General features: G+C 43.5%; 1 protein-coding gene across 1 annotated transcript in view; it reads left to right on the top strand.

Annotated features, from left to right (window-relative positions):
• The window catches only part of LRRC1 (leucine rich repeat containing 1), a 99,435-nt gene that overhangs the window by 47,639 nt on the left and 31,889 nt on the right, over window positions 1–19,907 (top strand). The window contains exons 3-4 of the mRNA XM_034766322.1: window positions 6,268–6,346; window positions 11,722–11,811. Of these exons, the coding sequence (XP_034622213.1) occupies window positions 6,268–6,346; window positions 11,722–11,811 (169 nt within the window). The remainder of the gene's footprint in view (window positions 1–6,267; window positions 6,347–11,721; window positions 11,812–19,907) is intronic.

Raw genomic sequence — 19,907 nt, 5'->3', positions numbered from 1 at the left:
CTGGAGCTTCTAGGCTACATGTTGGCTTATCTGATTTCATTTGCAGCCCTTGCAGCGGAGATCTGTGTACGCCCTGTCCAAACATCACATGAACGAAAGTCATGCTTTTGTCCCAAATTCAATGAGTACTCGCTTGGTGGTTGGATGCAGAGGACATGAAAGGGGGTTCTCTTGTGCCCCCTTCCTGACAACACTAGTGACAGACTCCTCAAGGACAGGATGGGGTACCCACCTAAACCATCTGCAGATGCAAATAACTTGATCTCAGGACAACTTGAAACTACATATGGAAGGCCTGGAGCTCAGTGCCATCTGGTTGGCTTATGTAGTGGTCCTGCCTGTTTTGCAGAAATCCACTAGGCAGATCTTGACAAACAAGATGTAATAAACTGGGAAATATCTGTATTTTTTTTTTTTTTTTATTAAATATATCTGGTGTCAGCCTCTGTTTCTTCATGATGGGTTACTTGCTATAGACTGAGAGCAAAAGGGGTTGTTATTGCAACCAAGCAGGAAAGGTAAAACGGGCCTATATAAGGAGCATCCCAACAATCAAGCATAATAGCCAGATTTAAAACTGTGAAGAGGCGACTCCTTGGCCTCAACTTGTTGACATAACTGGTTTGCCAAGGCTGTGAGAGAGAGAGAGAGAGAGAGATCAAAGGGAACACTAAGGGCATGGCTGCCCTAGGGAGATTACAGCGGCACCGATGCAAACTCTCTATGTAGCCGCCCTAAGCTAGGGTGACCAGACAGCAAGTGTGAAAAATCCAGATGGGGGTGAGGGATAATAGGAGCCTATATAAGAAAACGACCCAAAAGTCGGGACTGTCCCTATAAAATCAGGACATCTGGTCACCCTACTCTAAGCCGATGGGAGAAAGCTCTTCTGCCAGCTTAACTACTCCAGTCCCTGTGAGCAGCAGAAGCTGTATCGTCGGGAGAAGCTCTCCCACCGACATAGCACTGTCCCTACCGGTGCTTATGTTGGAGTAACTTTCGTTACTCACCTCTGAGTGACATAAGTTATGCTGACATAAGCTGTGATGTAGTTATAAGGTAAATTGATTAGGACCCTGGGCCTAGGGAAAAGGAGGAGTGGGTTTGGGGAAGCCAAGGAAGGTTTCCCAGGGAGTGTTAGTTAAAGTTGACATGATACAGAGGGAACACACAGACCGTGTCTGCTGCAAGCAGGATGGTCTGTTTCTCTCAGAATGCCTGGGGAGAATGCTAGCTGCAGGGGAACTTAGAAAAGCTGGCAAGGAAAAATTAAGGTGACAGTAAGATCCAAACGCATAGGACACTTACTGTTTAATTCCCTTTGCCCTGTGTGCTCTGCATCTTTGGGGGAATGAATATAATGCATTGTTTTTGTTATGTAGAGATGTGTTTTTTTGAGTCACTGGAATGTTTAATCAGTTTGCCGTTCACAGGTCCCCAGAGGGAAAGGGCTCACAGGTACCAAATGCAGTTGGGCCTGTGCCATTCCCACTTTTGGAAAATGGGTACTGCAGGCCAGAGATCCAGTGTATGTCACTGCTGCAAACAAAGGTGTGACTTTCTTTTTTTATTTAAAATCTAGCTAGTGCAGCTAAAAACAGCAGTGAAGATGCAGCGGCGTGGACTTTAAGCGCTCACCCAAAACCCTGAGTATGTACTTGTGAGGCTAGGTCGCACTAGGGTCTGTGCTGCCGTTTTTAGCCATGTTAGCTAGCTTAAAGCTAGTGTGGCTGTGTCTACATGAGCTGCAATCACACACTTGATTGCAGTGTATACATCCCTCCAGTCTGAGTGATTGGACCATGGTATTGCCCAGAGTAAGATGCAGAAAGTTAGGCCTGTCTTTTGAGTGGGAGAGGTGCACTGAAGGGGGAGACTAAAATGATTGGAAGGTGCTGTTTGCCCTGTAATTGTGACACAGCACTTCCCTGATGAACTATGTAAACAAGGAAGGAGGCTTTTGGTCATCTCCTCTCTATCCGGAAACGATCAGGATGTGGACATGGTGCCATTATTGCAGAGTAATCCCATTTGCTCTGTACCTTCTAGGAGCCAGCTGTGACCTGGAAGACTTCTTAAACGGACATGTGGTAACCAGCCTTGAGTGGTTGCTGCAGAATCCATCATGGACCTAATATTTCACCAATACTGCACTTGAAATACGCTGGACTGGCATTTGATTTGTTGAAGTCCACCTGGCAGCAGTATCGGTGTTGGTCTCTGATACAGTCATTCTCTTTTCTCATCTGATATCAGAATTCTCAAGGGCCTCCTACCTACGTACCTGCCTGCTAGAAATACTACTCCGGTGTGGCATCTCAACATTGTCCTCCTAAAGCTCATAGAGCCTATTTCAAGCAGCCCTTGAATTGTTCGATTCATCATCTTACCCTCAAGACAGTTTTTCTAGTTGCTATTGCCTCCAGCTCGGAGAGTCAGCAAGCTACGAGCCCTTATGACTGGATCTCTTCTGGGGCAAGGAGGTACGAAGGTAACACCTTCAGTTCCACCCTAAAGTGGTCTTGAAATTTCACCTAAATCAGTCTATTAACTTACTACTTGTCTTTCCAAAATCACATCCGATGCCAGGAGAGAAGCTGCTTACTTTGGAAGTTTCAAGAGCCTTGCTTTATTATCTTGACAGGACTGAGCATTTTAGATTATCGCCCCACTTCTGTGGCTATATCTGGCCTGTCAAAGGGCCAAGCTATGCTTTTGTAAAAGATATGCTCTAGGACTTATTTTGGTGAAGTTCTATGGCCTGAGTTGTACAGGAGGTCAGAGTAGTTGATCACAATGGTGCCCTCTGGCCTTGGAATCTGTGAACCACAGGGTGTCTCTAAGATCACACAGTGTCTTTCCATCTGTGGTCAATTAGCTTGTGAGCCTCTCTTTGAATGTCAAGTCGCACTCCACCAGGGCTCAGGCATTAACAGAAATACTAGTATAGCTTATAGCAAGGTAAGTAAATAGATGCAGCTACATGAGCGGTGTCCACACTCCTGCACACGCTGCTTTAAGCTACTTTGCCTTTGAAGCTGTGTTCATACTGTGCAGTGCTGTGTTGATCAAAGCATGTTGCACCGTGAGTAGGCATCTCAGGACACCAAGTGCTACTTTTAGGTGCTACACTTTCTAGGTAACTTTCACGGCAGATTGTGGAATATTTCCTGGATGCTCAAAGAATCATGAGATTACTGAGATCACAGGAATCTGAGCACTAATCTTTTAGTGCTCATTTGCCTCTCACTGACAGCAGTTTAAAAATGAAAGAAATGCAGATAAACACTTTGATCCTTTATATATATAATCAGTAGGATGATCTTGTCTTGTAGGTGTGCTTGGTGTAAGTTGGTGTGCTTTTTTTGTACAGTTGTGTGAGGAAGCAAAGGAGGTTACCAGGGAAACACTCCTACATAATCTCCTCCATTGAGCATCTAAACTTAGTTGAGCAGTGCTTCTGCAGATGGTCTTGCTTGCTCTTACTTCAGTTCTGCACTTGAAGGTCATTCAAAATAAATGTTTTCCCACAGGCTTCACAATATAGTTGTGGGAAAGCTTATTTGTGGGGGAGGGAGGAAGTCCTGCTATACCTAAATCAGGTTTCTAGAGTTGAAACTCTAAAGTTAATGGATCAGATTGGAACACACTTTCCAAATTCATTTTTTAAATGAAATATACATTTCCCCCCACACACACATGCCCCACCTCACAATAGGCTATATAGTCCTGCTGGCCAGTAAAGTCCGGGGGACTATTTGTGGAAGTAATTGTATCGGATCACTGTCTGACTACATTTCCTGTGTGGTTAGAATTGGAGGAATATATGTAACAAACTTAAACAGGGGATATGGTCTGGGAAAAATGTGAGGAGGATGGAAGGGAACTGAAAAGAAAATCTATAACTGGGAAATGGCTACTACTTTTTTGAGATTTACCTTGGTTTCTTCTGACTGGAGAGAATTTAGATATAGTTCTAGTATGCTTTATGCTTGTTTTTAAATGCGTAACGTTCCTATGCAGGTTCTGGAAAAATTGAGAAAGTAGATAACTACCTTTTTGTTGTCATCGTCCTCATTGTCATTGGTTTGACCAATATGAGACCAAAACACAAAATAAATCAAAATCTGGTAGATTTAAAACATTAGATCAAACTAATTACATTGTCACTGGCAAACTCCTCTAACCAGAGCTTCCCACTTCACTGTCCCCGGTATGAGTGTTTTGCCTCTTGTGAAAGTGGCTGAACTAAGTGTTCCAAAGATGAAGCAGTGGCATCTACATTTTAAGGTAAGTTTAATAGAAGTAACAAAGAATTAGGGTTATTCTAAAGATAAACATTCTGAAAGTGCTTTCTACTGTCTAGTCTATCTAAACAAGTTATAGATGAAAGGGGGACTCTTCTTCAAAAGAGGATGCTTGAAAGGAAGCGACGTATGTACAAAGGTTTAATTGCTGTTAATATTTAAACATGCTGTTTTCCTCTATGCTTATCTCTATCTAAGTATTAGTATAAATTTTATTCCTTTCAAAGTAAATGATGGGATCACAAATCTGAAACTTTTAAAGCAAATACATCTGACTAGTGTGGGCATTATTCTTGTTGGAATTTGATGCAAGAACTTTTAAGGGTCTTTAACACAGGTTGCTCATGAAAATAGCATTGAAGCATGAAACCTGGCGGGCAACTTTTTAAAGCTCTACTCACGTACTGTACAGTATTTGAAACTTCATGTTTATGTACAAATATCTGATTATTTTCATTTATATCAAACCAGACCTCGGACGGCTCTACTCTTACCACCATTTTCATATCTGCTTAGTGAAGGTGCTACCTCTGCCAAAAGGAGAGCTTCTCCCCTAGATACTCCACCTCCTCAAGTGGCAGTAGCTGTCTACACTGGGGTTAGGTCAGTATAACTATGTCACTCAGGGGTGCAGAAAATCCACATCCCTGAGTGATGTAGTTATGCTGACAAATTCCTAATGTAGACCAAGCCTGAGTAACAGTATTTTGCATTTATTTTGAGACCTAGATTCAAGAGAGTAGTACTAGAAGGTGGTGGTTTTCAAATTTTTTTTCTGGCGACCCAGTTGAAGAAAATTGTTGATGCCCACAACACAACAGAGCTGGGGATGAGGTGTTTGGGGTGTGGGAGGGGATCATCAGGGCTGGGGCAGAGGGTTGGGATGAGGGCTGCAGGGTGGGGCTGGGAATGAGGGGTTCAGGGTGTGGGGGGGGGCTCTGGGTTGGGGGAGGCTTAGGGCTGCAGCAGGGGATTGGGGCGCGGGCTTACCTTCAGCGGCTCCTGGTTAGCGGTGCAGCCAGGGTGCAGAGGCAGGCTTTCTGCCTGTCCTGGCACCGCGGACCACACTGTGCCCCGGAAGCAGCTAGCAGCAAGTCTGGCTCCTAGGTGGTGGCATGCAAGCGGCTCTGCGCGGCTCTTGCCTGCAGGCAACCCCTCTCCCGCTCCAGCTCCCATTGGTTGGTTCCCGGCCAGTGGGAGCGCGGAGCCAGTGCTCGGGGCGGGAGCAGTACGCGAAGCCCCATGACCAACCCCCCGCCTAGGAGCCAGATCTGCTGCTGGTCATTTCCAGGCCGCAGCGCAGTGTCGGAACAGGTAGGGACTAGAGTGCTGACCAGAACCGAAGTGACCCAGTCCCTTCCATTTCGTGACCCAGTTCTGGGTCGCGACCCACAGTTTGAAAACCACTGCTATAAGGTGTGAGATTTTAGTGTAGTAGGAGGGGATGGTACTGTGCCCATAAGTGTACATTTAGGCAGAGATATTTACTCTCTTCTATTCCACCCTCACACCCTGCCAACACACCCTCTAAAAAAGTGCCTGTCTTAATATTGACTCAAATTGCCAAAGGGCTGGATTAGATGGATTAATTTAGAACTATGTCCTTAAAGTGGCTGAATTTGGCTTTTGCTAAACAGAGGGATTGAATTCCAGAGAATCTTCTGTCAACTGACAGACAACCATCATTAGGACAAATGAGCATTCCAGGCGCTTTGAGCAAGGCATGTGAGATAAAACAGTCTCTAAAATGTCTGGGTCCCAATTAATTTTGGGCTCTCTAAATGTTAACTAACACCTTGAATTGTATTTGGAAATATCGGTAACTTTTTTTAAAAAAATCACAACACAGACCAAGGTAACTTCCTTGATTTGAAATGACCAGATACAGTATGTAATGCTGTGACCATTTCCAAATAAAAGGTCTTCTAATTATTAACAGTGCATTTGTTTGTTTCTGCAGAGATTCCTGAAATTCCAGAAAGCATCTCCTTTTGCAAAGCACTACAAGTAGCAGACTTCAGTGGGAACCCACTGACCAGGTAACACTCCCCCTTATGCTAAGTGCTTTCCAGGCCAGCACTACAACCTTATTTAACTTGCTCAGTTCTTAAAGCAAATCTAGTGTGTGTGTCTGAGTCACGCAGGGTCTATTTTTTTCCACAGGGTGGTAGCCAGAGATCAGAGTTACAGGAACAAGTGCACTCTTCCTTTCCAGGGGGTTGATGGTTACAGGCTACTCAGAACAAATGTGAATTTAGTTAGTACTTAAGAACGCAAATCCAAATGACAAAAAGCCCAAGAATTTTTCAAGCAGGGCCAGCAGTATAAACCAGCAAAGCTATGGTGCTGTATTTTCCACTGTCATCTGTTTCTTCCAAATCTAGCCTTTGTCTATACCTGGGATTTAGCAGTCCGTGACCAGCAAACCAGTGTAGCTGCATTGGCATAGTTTGACTGCTTAAAATTGGGGTTAACTCAACAGGTGCAAATAATGGCTCTCCTTGCATACGCCTGAGGCTTGCACCCGTGCCATGTCCCTATCCATTGAATTAGGGCTAATCCAACATACTTATACAGTGCCATGTGGCCAAACTGTATTCCATCTGGTGGTGGCTGCTGCTTCTCTAATATCCATATTCCCCCACTCTGTGCAATTGCATGGTTGCAGTGAAAGCAGTTCATAGTGGCAGTAGTCATCTCAAGCTGCTCCCTCCTGTCTTGGCCTAGGAAAGAGTAATAGTTGATGGTAGGTCTTCCTCTCATGTTCTGTACAGCACCAAATAAATCGTAAATGATCATTTTAATAGTGTCCTTTAGATGTTGCTTGATTGGCTCAGTTTGGCAGGATTCACTTGATTGCTGTGACTCTGATTCAGTCTAATGAATTAGTGTTATTTCCCTCACCCCCACCACTCCACATAGCAAAGGAGAAAAACAGGCTCTTGGGATATCAAGGTGGTTGATAGAGAAATCAAATAGGGGGCAAATGAATGATAGGGACTCTGTGCAGGACCAGCTAGGAGAAGCGGGGCTCAGCTCAGCCTTCAAGTGCTGAGTTTCTACCAGATGCTGCAGCAGCTGCTATATCTTCCTTTAGAATCATAGAAGATTAGGCTTGGAAGAGACCTCAGGAGATCATTTAGTCCAATTCCCTACTCAAAGCAGGACCAACACCAACCAAATCATCCTTTGCCCTAGCTGGTTACATCTAGCTAGAAGGGGGTAAAAGGAAAGCCTCTAATGCACTGTGACTGATTCTAGAGGTTTAGAAACAGGGAGGGAATCCGCATAAGTGATCTTTCCCTGATGGAACAGAGTAGCATGTTTGTCATGTAGAAAGGTCACCAATCCAACACTGCATAGACATAGGGCCTTCTGTCAGTAGCTGTCCCTCTTCTTAGCCTGGAATATTCCAGGCTAGTGTTGTCTAACATGATGGGACTATAACATAGCCTAGGCCATAGCATTCTCTAACTAAGCAATTGTTGTCGTGTCCATGCTAGCAGTAAAAGCGTTGTTAAAACGTGGATGCCACAACTGTGTTATGGCTTGTTACACTTGTGCCGTTAGGCCCTGTGCTGCTCATTCTATCAAATAATTAATTTTTCTGATTTTTCTATATTTGATGTAACAATGTTTAAAAGGGTTGGATTATTCATAGGCTGAATCCTTCCCTATTTCCTAAACTGTAGAGAAAGTCCCAAGATGTTAGAAAATAGCAAGCTTCTAATTGCTGGGGTTTAAAATGAGCAATATGCAGCACACTTCTTGATGAAGGAAAACAGTTGTATTGTATTGGGGGCGGGGAGTCACTTAATGATTTACTGAAAATAAATATGTACTGGTCTTTGTCTAATATACGTTATATTGCATTCAAAACAACTACATGAAAAGAACGGTAAGGTTTCAAAATCCAGGGTTCAAAAGCTGGAAACTGTCACAATTAAGGTTGCTTGGTACAATTTTAATTCTGTCTCCTTGTACATACGCATTATGACAACCTTCAGTTATATCACATATTACTTTTCCACAGGACCCTACCTCTTTCAGTGCACCAGATGGATGGTGCTCACGGAATGAGCAGCAGCTGTTCAATATTTTGTTCTCATTGTTCAACATATGGCCCCAAGTCTTATTTACTGCACAATGTCGAAGTCCTGCTCTGAAGACAAAATTATTAACTTCCTTGTGGGCTTTAGTATGGTGACCATCACTATAGAATCTGAGTATCAGAGGGGTAGCCGTGTTTTGTTGCTTTTTACAGATTCAGACTGAGGGTCCTGTGGCACCTTTAAGACTAACAGAAGTATTGGGGTTCTTACCCACGAAAGCTTATGCTCCCAATACTTCTGTTAGTCTTAAAGGTGCCACAGGACCCTCTGTTGCTTTTTATAGAATCTGAGTGCTTTAGATAGTTATTAATTTACCTTCACAAAATCCTGGTAAGGTGGTAGTATTATCCCTAGATTACAGAAGGCAAATGGACACCGAGGGACTAAAGTAAAAATTGTCTCCTTATCTTGGATGCCCAAATTGAGATGCCTTGGAACTGGTTTTGAGATTATTTAGCATTTTATAGCATTTCATGCGTTCCAGCACAACTCTTATTGATGTCAGTTACAGCTATGAGTGCTCAGCACTTCTGCATATTAGATTCCAAGGTATCAAATTGGGTATGCAGAAGCTGAAGAACACACTCAACCAAAATGTTCACGTTTGGCCACTGAATTCCTTGCCGAGCATCACATAAGAACTCTGGCAGAGGCAGAGATAGAATGCAGTTCTCCTGGGCAATGTTCAGTTGCCTTAACCACAAGACCACTCTCTGTCTTCTTGCAATTCCCTGCCTCATTAACTACTTCCCTTCCAACTTCTGCAACAAATGAGAGAGAGGTTCTACAGACAACAGCCTCTTTCACTATACAGTACTGACTAATCCCTAGAGCACAGTTCATCCTGTGCACTGAATGAGGAAGGGTATGTGGAAAATACAGTATGTGATTATGTAATTAAAGACTGTATTCTAATGTGTACACAATAGGGGTCGAGTTAAGGTTGCACAGGCAATCTTAACTTTTGAATGCTTAACTATTTGTAGCTTTCTAGGTGTAAAAAACAAACAAGCAGAGATTCAATTACATGGAACCATGTTGGCACTCACGTGGGTCATTAGCAAGGTTGCAACACTTTAGATCCATTGCAAAGACTTGGGAATCTTGGGTTTCAATCTGGATTTTGGTGGAGTGTGCGCTCTAGTGGTCACACATCTTTCTGCCCTGTCTCCTTCTGTCTAGCCAGTCCTGGTCTACTCCTTCATCCTCTCTCAGGTCAGATTCTTGTCCTCTCTGCATTCAAGTCAAGTGGGATCCAGCAAGCAGGAGCATTGAGAGAACAGGAAAAAGTTTCCTTGCATTTCTGGTCTGATGCCATAACAGCATAGCAGGCTGGAGCAGCAATTACAGGGAAAGTTCTGCTCAGCCCCCACAGCCAGGGGCTGAGTATGCTCAGTACATATGGAATCTTTGGAGGATCTTAGAATCCTAGAATATCAGGGTTGGAAGAGACCTCAAGAGGTCATCTAGTCCAACCCCCTGCTCAAAGCAGGACCAACCCCAACTAAATCAGGATTTAACTGCCAAACTTAACAATTCTCTACTGAATGTGTGCGAACTGAGATTTTGCAAATTTGGGTGTGTTTTCAAGAGAACAAAAAAAGATATGTCCCTGACATAAAGGCAACCCCTGTACTGCGTTTGAAGTCCCTGCTCCTAAGCATGGGTGCTGATTCTTCTCAAGAAAACGGTTGAATGACTTGTTTAACGTGGCAAAAATGTGTTTTTTCCCTAATCTTGTTTTTGGAAATGGCTGAACCATTTTTTCTGAAACGTTTTGAAATATTCAGCTTGAGCAATATACCTGGCATGAAAAACTGCAGTCCGAAGGGTTAGTTTGGCAAAGTTAGAAGCAACTGAAAACAATGTCTTATAACGGAAGTGTTGGGTAACCTTATGTATGGGCAGTGTTATCAGCTCCATCTATCTAATATAGTAGCATGAACATTTGTGCAATCTGTTCACGTAGATTTGTGTATCCCAGTCATCGCCTCCTTCCGTGTAGTAAATGCCAGTCAAAGATCTTTCCAACTGATGACCTGCTGCTGCTCCAATGAGTTGCCTCATTGTTGAGGCTCCTGATGAATGTCATTAAATACTCAAGCAAGAAACAATGCCTGCAGAATAGGCATTCTTGTTTCCTGTGGTGTATCCTCTACTGCAGTTGTCCCAGGGTCAGGGGCATGCACAAGGCGAGGCAAGCAGAGGCACGCTGCTTCCCCCACCCCCAATAATCTGTGGGGGCACAGAATTCCTCTGACCGCAGGGCTGCGGTGGGGAAGAAGCTCCTCCAAAAACAGTCAAATTTAAATCCCCGCGCATGCCTCTGTCCAGTATATTACTTAACCATTCAAACGCCATCATAGTATTATCTAATGCTTTTTCTGGATCAATTTTTTCTTGTGTTCTATTTGTATTTCCAGTATTTATAACACTTGCCAATGTAGTAAGCTTCAGTTTTAAAAGTGGCTGTCAACCCACTTTTTTCCATCAGATTTTTATTTATTTAGATGTAGGCCCTTTTGTATGTATATCTCAGGCTAGGCATTTTGACTAGCTTTTAAAAAAGGTAAACTCTACCAGATAAATAAGACTGTAGTTTAATCCCAGCCTTCTAACAATTAGAAACCAAAAAAATCAATTGACATTTGAAAATGCACCGATGTCCCCAGTCCTCTGAATCTGTGAAAAGAAATGGTTCTTGCTGCATGCCCTAAAGATAGCTCATGTTATCAAATCTTATCTGATCACTAGGCCAAAAGGTCTCTCCCTGTTCCACATTAGGTCACCTTTTCCTTAGCATGATCCATCTCTCACACAGCTGGGATCAAGCCCCCTAGTATTTAGCAATTTAAGATGGCTAGAATGGCTGCGCAATGTGATCCAGGCTCTAGATGTCTTTAACAAATAGTTAAAAATACAAAAACGGCTGCTCCATAGCCTAATATTGAACAGGCGGCATGAAAAAATAAGCCAAATTTCTCATGCTTCCCAAACAATAACTCTTCCCTCACAGTATATGCTGCTTCAACAGCTTTTGAATGTATCTTTTGAGGTGTTCTTATTATATGGGATATGTGTTGCCTTAATACATACAAACAAGTAGAAAATTAAACCCATTTGGTTTACTTTAAACTTTTTTCTCTATCTAGTGCCTTTCTCCTTGTCTTAGTACTATTGTTTTGTTTTTTTATAGAAGAGCCACCTCATATCCTTTCCCAAATATATATGATCTGACTATGCCAGTATGAATAGTTATTTTAGTACAAGTGCTTGATTTATCTGAATTACTATCTCCATAGGTTGCCTGAAAGCTTTCCTGAATTACAGAATCTAACGTGTCTTTCTGTAAATGACATCTCACTGCAGGCACTACCTGAAAACATTGGGAAGTAAGTTGTTTTTTTTGTTTTTGTTTTTTAAATCAAGATATATATTTAATTTGTTTCCCTGACTTAGAGGTATATGCAAAAATGTAAAGATTAAATTTACAAGTATGTTACACAAATTAGTAATTGCGTCAGGGTATTGCATTTTCTTAATCCGTTTAAAAACCTCTTGTGTTTCTATCGGTCACTCACTGAGGTGACTGCACTAAACTTGGGCTATATGTGCATATGTTTAGTCTTTGGGAGGTATAAATCTAGGGAGTTGGGAGAAGCTGGATAGACTAAAGGATGAAAGACTAAATGGATGTTAACAGTTTGATGATTGCACCTCTGTTCAAACTTGTTACCTACGATTCTTCATCATGCTGAGAGCCACAGATCTATTAGAGTAGGGACTTGAGTCTGGTTGCAGCTCACAGAGAGGCCCAGACCTGGCAGCAGGAGAATGCCTCACCCGCTGGAGTTCCATGCAGTTTTATGTGCTTCCGCAGTGGCTGGTGGCTCTGACAGATCCCCCTGCCACAGAGCTTTTCTGAGGGGAAACTGCAGACTCCCCCTACTCTCCCAGGACCAGGGCCGCCTCCTCCACCCAACCTAGCGGCACGGCACTCCACCTCATGGCGTGGCTGCTCAATGGTTAGGTTGGGAGGAGAGGACGTGCTTGGAAGGGGTTCACTGCATCTTCTTGGAAAGCAGGCGATTCTCCACACGTCAAGCCTACTTAGCAAAGTGGTCTCGGTTCTCCCGATAGGCAGATTAGCGGGGCGTTTCCCCCATGGCTGCCCCGACGCAGCTCATTTTGGACTACCTCCTTCACCTTAAAGCCCAGGGACTGGCGCCCTCATCTGTCAAGGTGCACTTGGTGGCTATATCAGCCTTCCACCCGCTGGTGCAGGGCCACACGGTATTCTCCCATGCTATGATTGGCCGATTCCTTAAGGGATTGGATCGTCTCTTCCCATATGTCAGGCCCCCAATGCCACAGTGGGACCTGAACCTGGTGCTGGCCCACCTTACGGGGCCCCCCTTTTGAGCCACTAGCTACATGCTCCTGGTCGCACCTCTCATGGAAGGTGGCCTTCCTGATGGTGATCACGTTGGCTAGGTGGGTCTCAGAACTCAGGGCTCTGACCGCCGAGCCCCCTTACACCGTTTTCCATAAGGATAAAGTCCAGCTCAGCCCCTGTCCTTCGCTCCTCCCAAAGGTGGTTTCTGCCTACCACATGAGTCAGGACATTTTCCTGCCAGTCCTCTGCCCCAAACCCCATGCGTCCAGTGAGGAGTGCCACCTCCACATGCTGGATGTGAGACGGGCTCTGGCCTTTCTACCTGGAGCCGACTAAACAGCTGTTAATCGCCTCGGCTGAGCACATGAAACGTCAGCCGATCTCCACTCAGCAGCTCTCCAACTGGATCACATTGTGCATCCGTACCTGTTATGACCTGGCGGGAATCCCCCCGCTGTCAATTGTGAGGGCACACTCGACTAGGGTGCAGACCTCGTTGGCTGCCTTTTTGGCCCATGTCCCCATCCAGGACATTTGTAGGGCTCCCACATGGTCTTCAGTTCACACTTTCACCTCGCATTATTTGATCGTCTCCCAAACAAGGGAGGATGCTGGGTTCGGCAGGGCTGTGTTCCATCTTGAGAATTTGTGAACTCCTACCCACCTCCAACAGGTATAGCTTGGAATCACCTATTGTGGAATACACATGAGCAATCACTCGAAGAAAAGACAGTTACCTTTTCTGTAACTGGTGCTCTTCGAGATGTGATGCTCATGTCTATTTCACATCCCGCCTTCCTTCCCCTCTGTCAGTTGTCTGGCAAGAAGGAACTGAGAGTGGAGGGAGCCTACAGTGCCCCTTATACCGCACTATGGAGGGGCCACTCCAGGGGTCACGAGGGGTGCTCCCCTTTGGGTACTACTAGGGGAAAAACTTTTGACACCGGTGCACGTGGTGAGCACGCACACCTATTGTGGAATAGACATGAGCAACACATCTCGAGCACCAGTTACGGAAAAGGTAACTGTCTTTTCTTACCCTAAATGTTGTTTTAGGATTTTAGACAGGTTGCAAAGTTTCTGTGGCTCAGAGTTCCAGTTATATTTCTTTTCAGACTGGACCCCTGTCTCAGTCTGGACTCCCCCCTTGCCTTCCCTTCAGATGGCTTTAGCAGTCTCTTCTTGGGCAGACAGACCATGGGGAGGAGGAGTCCTGTTTGCCTCCTTCCCCACCCTTAAATAGGACATAAGGCGGAAATCCTTTGTTTCTCAAACTTGACACACACACCCCTTCACTTCCAGTGGAAAGTTATAAGAAGTCCCAGATAATGTTTAGTATCAGGTGACAAGACCACCTGACCTGGGAGTGTCACAGTTACGTCCCCGGATGCTTCCCAGGAGTGAGAGCGATTCAAATCCCTGTCAATTCTTTCTCTACTTCCACACCTCTTCATTCTGAAGCTATACATTTCTGAAAAATTGCTACTTCAAACAGGGTTTCCAGTGTGTTCCATATTCCGGGCCACCCCAGTGTGCTGAGCTAGTAGGGAAGGGCTAGCATCTTTCATAGCCTTCTCTATAGGATAACAATTTCTGGCCAGATTCCCCTGTCATGGATATGGTGGAGGGGGAGAGGAGAAAAATTATTGCCAGTGAGATGGAGATGCCTAACTTCCTCCTTTTGGCTTGGGAAGAGAGGGGGAAACCAACCCCCCCCCCCCCCAAAAAAAAACAACAACATGGCAATGTTTAATCTTGAGAAAAGATTGGGAGGGGGGACTTGATAAGCCTTCATATATGTTAAGGGGTGTTAAAATAGGACAGTGATCACTTGTTCTCTATGTCCACTGAAGGTAGTACAAGAAGTAATGGGCTTAATGTGCAGCAAGGAGATTTAGATTAGATATTAGGAAGAAAAGGTAGTTAAGCACTGGAATAGGCTTCCAAGGAAAGCTGTGGAATCCCCATTGTGACTGGTCCTCCCCAGGGTACTACCTAGAACTGGGCTACCACTGAGCCCCCTGACCCACTAGCCTGGGCTTCCTTTTACACTGTACTGCTGTGACAAGCTGCAAAGCCCTCTATCTAGCCTGCACTTTCACCAGCATACATACAGGTAGGGACACACCCAGCTGCAGTTACAGGTGGGGTCTTTAACCAGCCCCTGCCTGGGAAGGCTTCAGCTAGGGCACGTCCCAGCTCCTTAGGCATGCACCCCCTCTGAAGTGTAAACCCAAAATTATACCGTCTTGTGCTGCACAGGGAACTGTACAGCCTAAGTGCCTAAAATTCACCCCCTCCCTCAATGTGGAGAGGAATAGGCAACAGCTTTCTGCCCCTCAGTTATGATTTCCACGCACTGGTTTAGATCAAGCAAAAACAAACTTATTAACTACAAAAGATAGTTTTTAAGTGATTATAAGGGATAGCAAATGCAAACTAAGCTTAATATACTAAATAGATAGGGTGAGAATCTGCTATACATATCCAAAGTGATGATACTAACAGGGTCCAGTACTTCCCCCAGTTCAGTCTTTGTTCCTCAGGTGTTTCCAGGAGTCTTCTTGGGTGGGGAGTCACTCCCTTACCTTATATAACTTTTGCATATAGCAGGAACCCTTTGTTTGTTTCAAAGCTTGGATCCCGTGCTAGTCAGTGGAAAAATACTGGCATCCCAAGATGGAGTCCAGCACCAGGTGACCTGGTTGAGTCCCTGTAGAGTCACAGCAGCCATCCCCCACTGGCTGTTTGGAGCCTTCACAGGTAGGCTCACCAGGTGGGAGATAAGCTTCTCCTAAGGCCTATTGCTTCTTCCTAATGGCTCATTAACCTGAATGGGCCATCCCCAACCAGTCATGTAGACTGAGAGCATTTTGCCTAATGAGTGTTGCCCAGTAATAGCTACATGTGAAATAGATACATCGTCAATATTCATAACTTTGGATACAAAATGATACATGCTTACACATAGGATAACCATATTCAGCAAATTATAACCTTTCCAATGACACCTCAGATGCCTTATATTGCATAAAATACATCATAATTGTGGGATAATTATATCATACTAATATCACTATGAAGATATGGGGTGCAGTGTCACACCCATCACTGAAGGTTTTTTAAGAACAGGTCAGACAATCACTTGTAAGGGATGGTCTAGGTGTACTTGGTCCTGCCACAGCAGAGGGGGCCAGACTTGATGACCTCTCAAGGTGCCTTCAATCCTTACATTTCTATGATTAATATTTACCAAGCCTGGGATGATTTAGTTGGGATTGGTCCTCCTTTGAGCAGGGGGTTGGACTAGATGAATTCCTTAGGTCTCTATTGTGGGGAGGGATAGCTCAGTGGTTTGAGCATTGGCCTGCTAAACCCAGGGTTGTGAGCTCAATCCTTGAGGGGGCCACCTAGGGATCTGGGGCAAAATCAGCACTTGGTCCTGCAAGCGAAGGCAGGGGACTGGACTCAATGACCTTTCAAGGTCCCTTCCAGTTCTAGGAGATGGGATATCTCCATTAATTTATTTTTATTTATTTATTTTATTTTTTTTTAATTTACAATGTTTATATTCATAATGGGGAAATCCTATTGACTTCATTAGTAATCTTTGTAGATTTTGACCATCTTAAAGAATTATGTCCCTGCTACTATTGAATCCTATAGGATGCTTCCAAAAGCCTATAGAATAGTGTTAAATTCTGTCGGCTTTACAGCCTAGTTAAATTTTATGAGACTCTTCATTAAGAAGAGTAAAAAGGAGGAACTAATTTAGTCATAGAATGAGTTTTACTTATGTTCATTGTTACGCATGTTGTAATACATATTTACCCAATTGAAGGCCCCCAAAATGGGCACCTAATCAAAACCCCACTTAAAAAAAACTCTGCTTAAACACGGCTTCACGAAAGTCTCCACAGAAAATAAAATTAATTTAAATTCTATATCATTTGCAGTGTACCACATAATAGATATGAATCATTTTATGACCATTTCAAGTTCAGTCTGAAATGCAACTTTCCATAATTACATATGATGACATTAAGCACTAGTTGCAACTGTAAATATGCATATAGTATTTGACCGTTTGAAGGAAAACCATGGTAGGAAAGTACATCAGTGGATATAACACTATAATTTGTGAGCTGTACAATCATAGAACTTTTATGAAATGCCTGGAATGTAATCCTCTAGAATGCTACTTTTAATTGATTTGTAAAGGAAATCTGTTTACACCAAAAAGCAAAACTGCCTAGGAGCCCAGTTCTTCAAACACTTCAGTAAATGCTAAGCTTGTGGCATTTGCAAAATAAGGCTTCTAAGTAGTAACTGATCAGTACATGGAGGTGAATGAAGACAGGCACAGGGATGGATTTAAGTGACAGGTTGTGGTTTTAATTTTAACACTGGGTTGAAGCACTATAGGCTTATCCACCCCAGACTCTCCTGTGCTAGGCATTTAACTGAGTCAAGTGCAGCGTTACAAAGATTCTATCATATAACCAGTAACTCATGCATACAAATAACAGCCCCAAATCAGCAGCCCCGTATGGGGAGATTAATATCTCTGCCCTTTTTTAAGTGCAGTTGCTTTTAAAAATAGCAGAATAGTGAGGTGTCAAAATGCAGCCCTGGTAGAGCTTGCCCTGGCTGGATATTTGCCAGGCGGCTGGATTGGGACCTGATACACTAGATCCATGTAAACTTCCCCTGGTCTAAGTAGGCTCCAGCACTCCAGTCCTTTGGCTACTCTGGCACATTTCCTAGGCACAGGCTCTATGTCTTACCCCTTTACAGAAATGGGACCAGGCTCTAGGACCAGTGCTGAACTCTCAGGCTCCCCAGTAGTTTAAGCGATGCATTTTCCCAGAAGAGAAAGCTAACAGCCACAATGACAGGTTTTGTAAGAGTTTCTAAATACAATTACTCTTTGCTTAGCTAGCACAGAAGATACACAGATCTAGACAAAAATAATAAACATATCTATATATATTTCTCAGCCTCAGTTTCCTCACCACTCTGGAGCATTCTCTGGGGTGAGAGCAGAGTCCCGGATCCCTCCTCCTGCACATGGCTTTTCCTCCAAAACAGTATGTCTCTCTTCCTCCTGTAGATCAGCTATCTTCTTTCCTTGGCTATTGCCACTGTTAAACAGGAACCCCTGCTATGGAAGCATCCCCCTCTTCCTCTCTCCTGCCTAAAGTTTCCTTTCTCTTGCTCTGTGAGTCCCTGGAGTTCATAAGTTCTATCACTAACACTTGGAATTTCCCCAGCAACAGAATGAAGGAACCATTTTCCAAATGCTAACCTGTTTCAGAGATGTTGGAGAAAACGGACTTCCTTCAGCCGTTCTCAGTCTGCCTGGGCTGTGTCTATTCCCTAGTTAATAGACCTTAAAGACCGACTCATTCAAAGACAGGCTTGTGGGCTCCACTCGCCGGCATCACCACCTCTTGGAATTTCAGTCCAACATGGAGCTAAGAAAACAACAGAAGGCAACCAACTGCACCCTCTAAATGGAGTTTGCTGTCTGCTATAGCTAAGCAGAGTGCCCAATATCATAAGTTGTACAAAGAAGGTTCCTCAAATGTTCACGTAGGGTTATTTTCTGTCCAACTGAATTTGGATGAAGAGGCGCATGCAGAAAATTGATCACTGTCGCTACATCTTTGACACCCAAGCACAGTGAGATCAATAACTAGTGTCACCTAAGTCTCTTGACATCTTTTGAAGATTTGCTTGACCTGTAGCTGCTTGTTCATTTTAGCGTAGTCATTACTAAATAAGCATCTGGGAAGTCAGTAGCCAAAGCTAGCTGAAAATAAATTGACTGGACAAAACTATCATGATTAATTTGTCCTATGGTCACCCAAAAGTGTACTAGGCACTTCATAGCAGACAAAATCACAGACTTTGTCTTGAAGAGGTTCAGTTTTAGTCATCACAAAACTTAGAGGGTACAGCAAGGAAGGATCAGAGTTATAGCGCTATAATCACATGGCTACTCATTTTGGGTATGTAGACCTGGTTTAAAGTTTAAAATTATTTATTATTAAACCAGAACAGATCCTGAATATTATTGTGGGAGAAGTGAGTTTCCAAGGGTATTTAATTGAGGTGAGGGTAGTGGTTTGACAGTACAGTATAATGAGGTGATTCCAGATGGATAATTTTTTGTGGAAAACTTTCTGTAGACTAAATAGTTACAAAAGGTAAATTCCAAGGTAATTAAATTTACCTCAGATTTTAGTGCATTCTGGACCATGTGGCAATAAGATTAAAATCACATTAAGAAGACTTGAATTAATCTCTGGTTGATGTGTACGTAGGGCTTTTTGGAACTGCAGTCGATATATATTCAGTTTATCGTGGTGGGTTATTGTTGCTATCTGAAGTTGTAATGTCTTCAGTAGAGTAAATCCCTGTTAGTTCAACCTCAAATTTACAGAATAAGCAAGACCATGTTTAACTCGGACATGCATTGATTTGGTCTTATTACTTACTTTGAAGAGACCCTAATGATCAGTTCAGAGACAAATTAAAGATGCTGACCTCTGTAAGATTTGAATTGGGCCAATATTCTCCTTTTGGAAAGAGGTTGAGGTATATGCCCTAATCTCTGGAAGGGGTTTATTGGGGTTATAGGTAAAATGTACTCTTCTAACTCTCTTCCCCCCCCCCCACACACCATTTTTTAGGGTTAATGTGTTTCTTGTGGCTCTTAAGTCTGCCCACAAAAGGGAATCCGGGTAGAGATTATGACAGGTGTGGTGTAAGAACTTGAATAAAACAGCTCTACTTAAGAGTTTGTATTATTCAAAAAGAGGGGGGAGGAAGGAGAAGATGAACATGGGTTTATAAATTCACAATCTTGAGATAGCTTAGTGGGAATAAATGCATCTTGGTTTTTAATCTACTTTTGGTAAAAGTAGATCTTGGAGATGTTTGGGTCTGAGAGAGTGGGGTATGAAAGAGAACACAGAACTCGAAAGAGATTGAATAGGGAAGGGGGAGATTGTGTGGAGAGATATTGGAAGGATATAGGAGAAATATAGTGGTAGGGAATCACAAGCGGTATAGCACAGACATTTA

Source organism: Trachemys scripta, chromosome 3 (genome assembly GCF_013100865.1).
Source record: "Trachemys scripta elegans isolate TJP31775 chromosome 3, CAS_Tse_1.0, whole genome shotgun sequence".
Classification (NCBI taxonomy): Eukaryota; Metazoa; Chordata; order Testudines; family Emydidae; genus Trachemys; species Trachemys scripta.
Note: the sequence above shows the minus strand (reverse complement) of the source record. Positions and strands in the feature narration are given on the sequence as shown.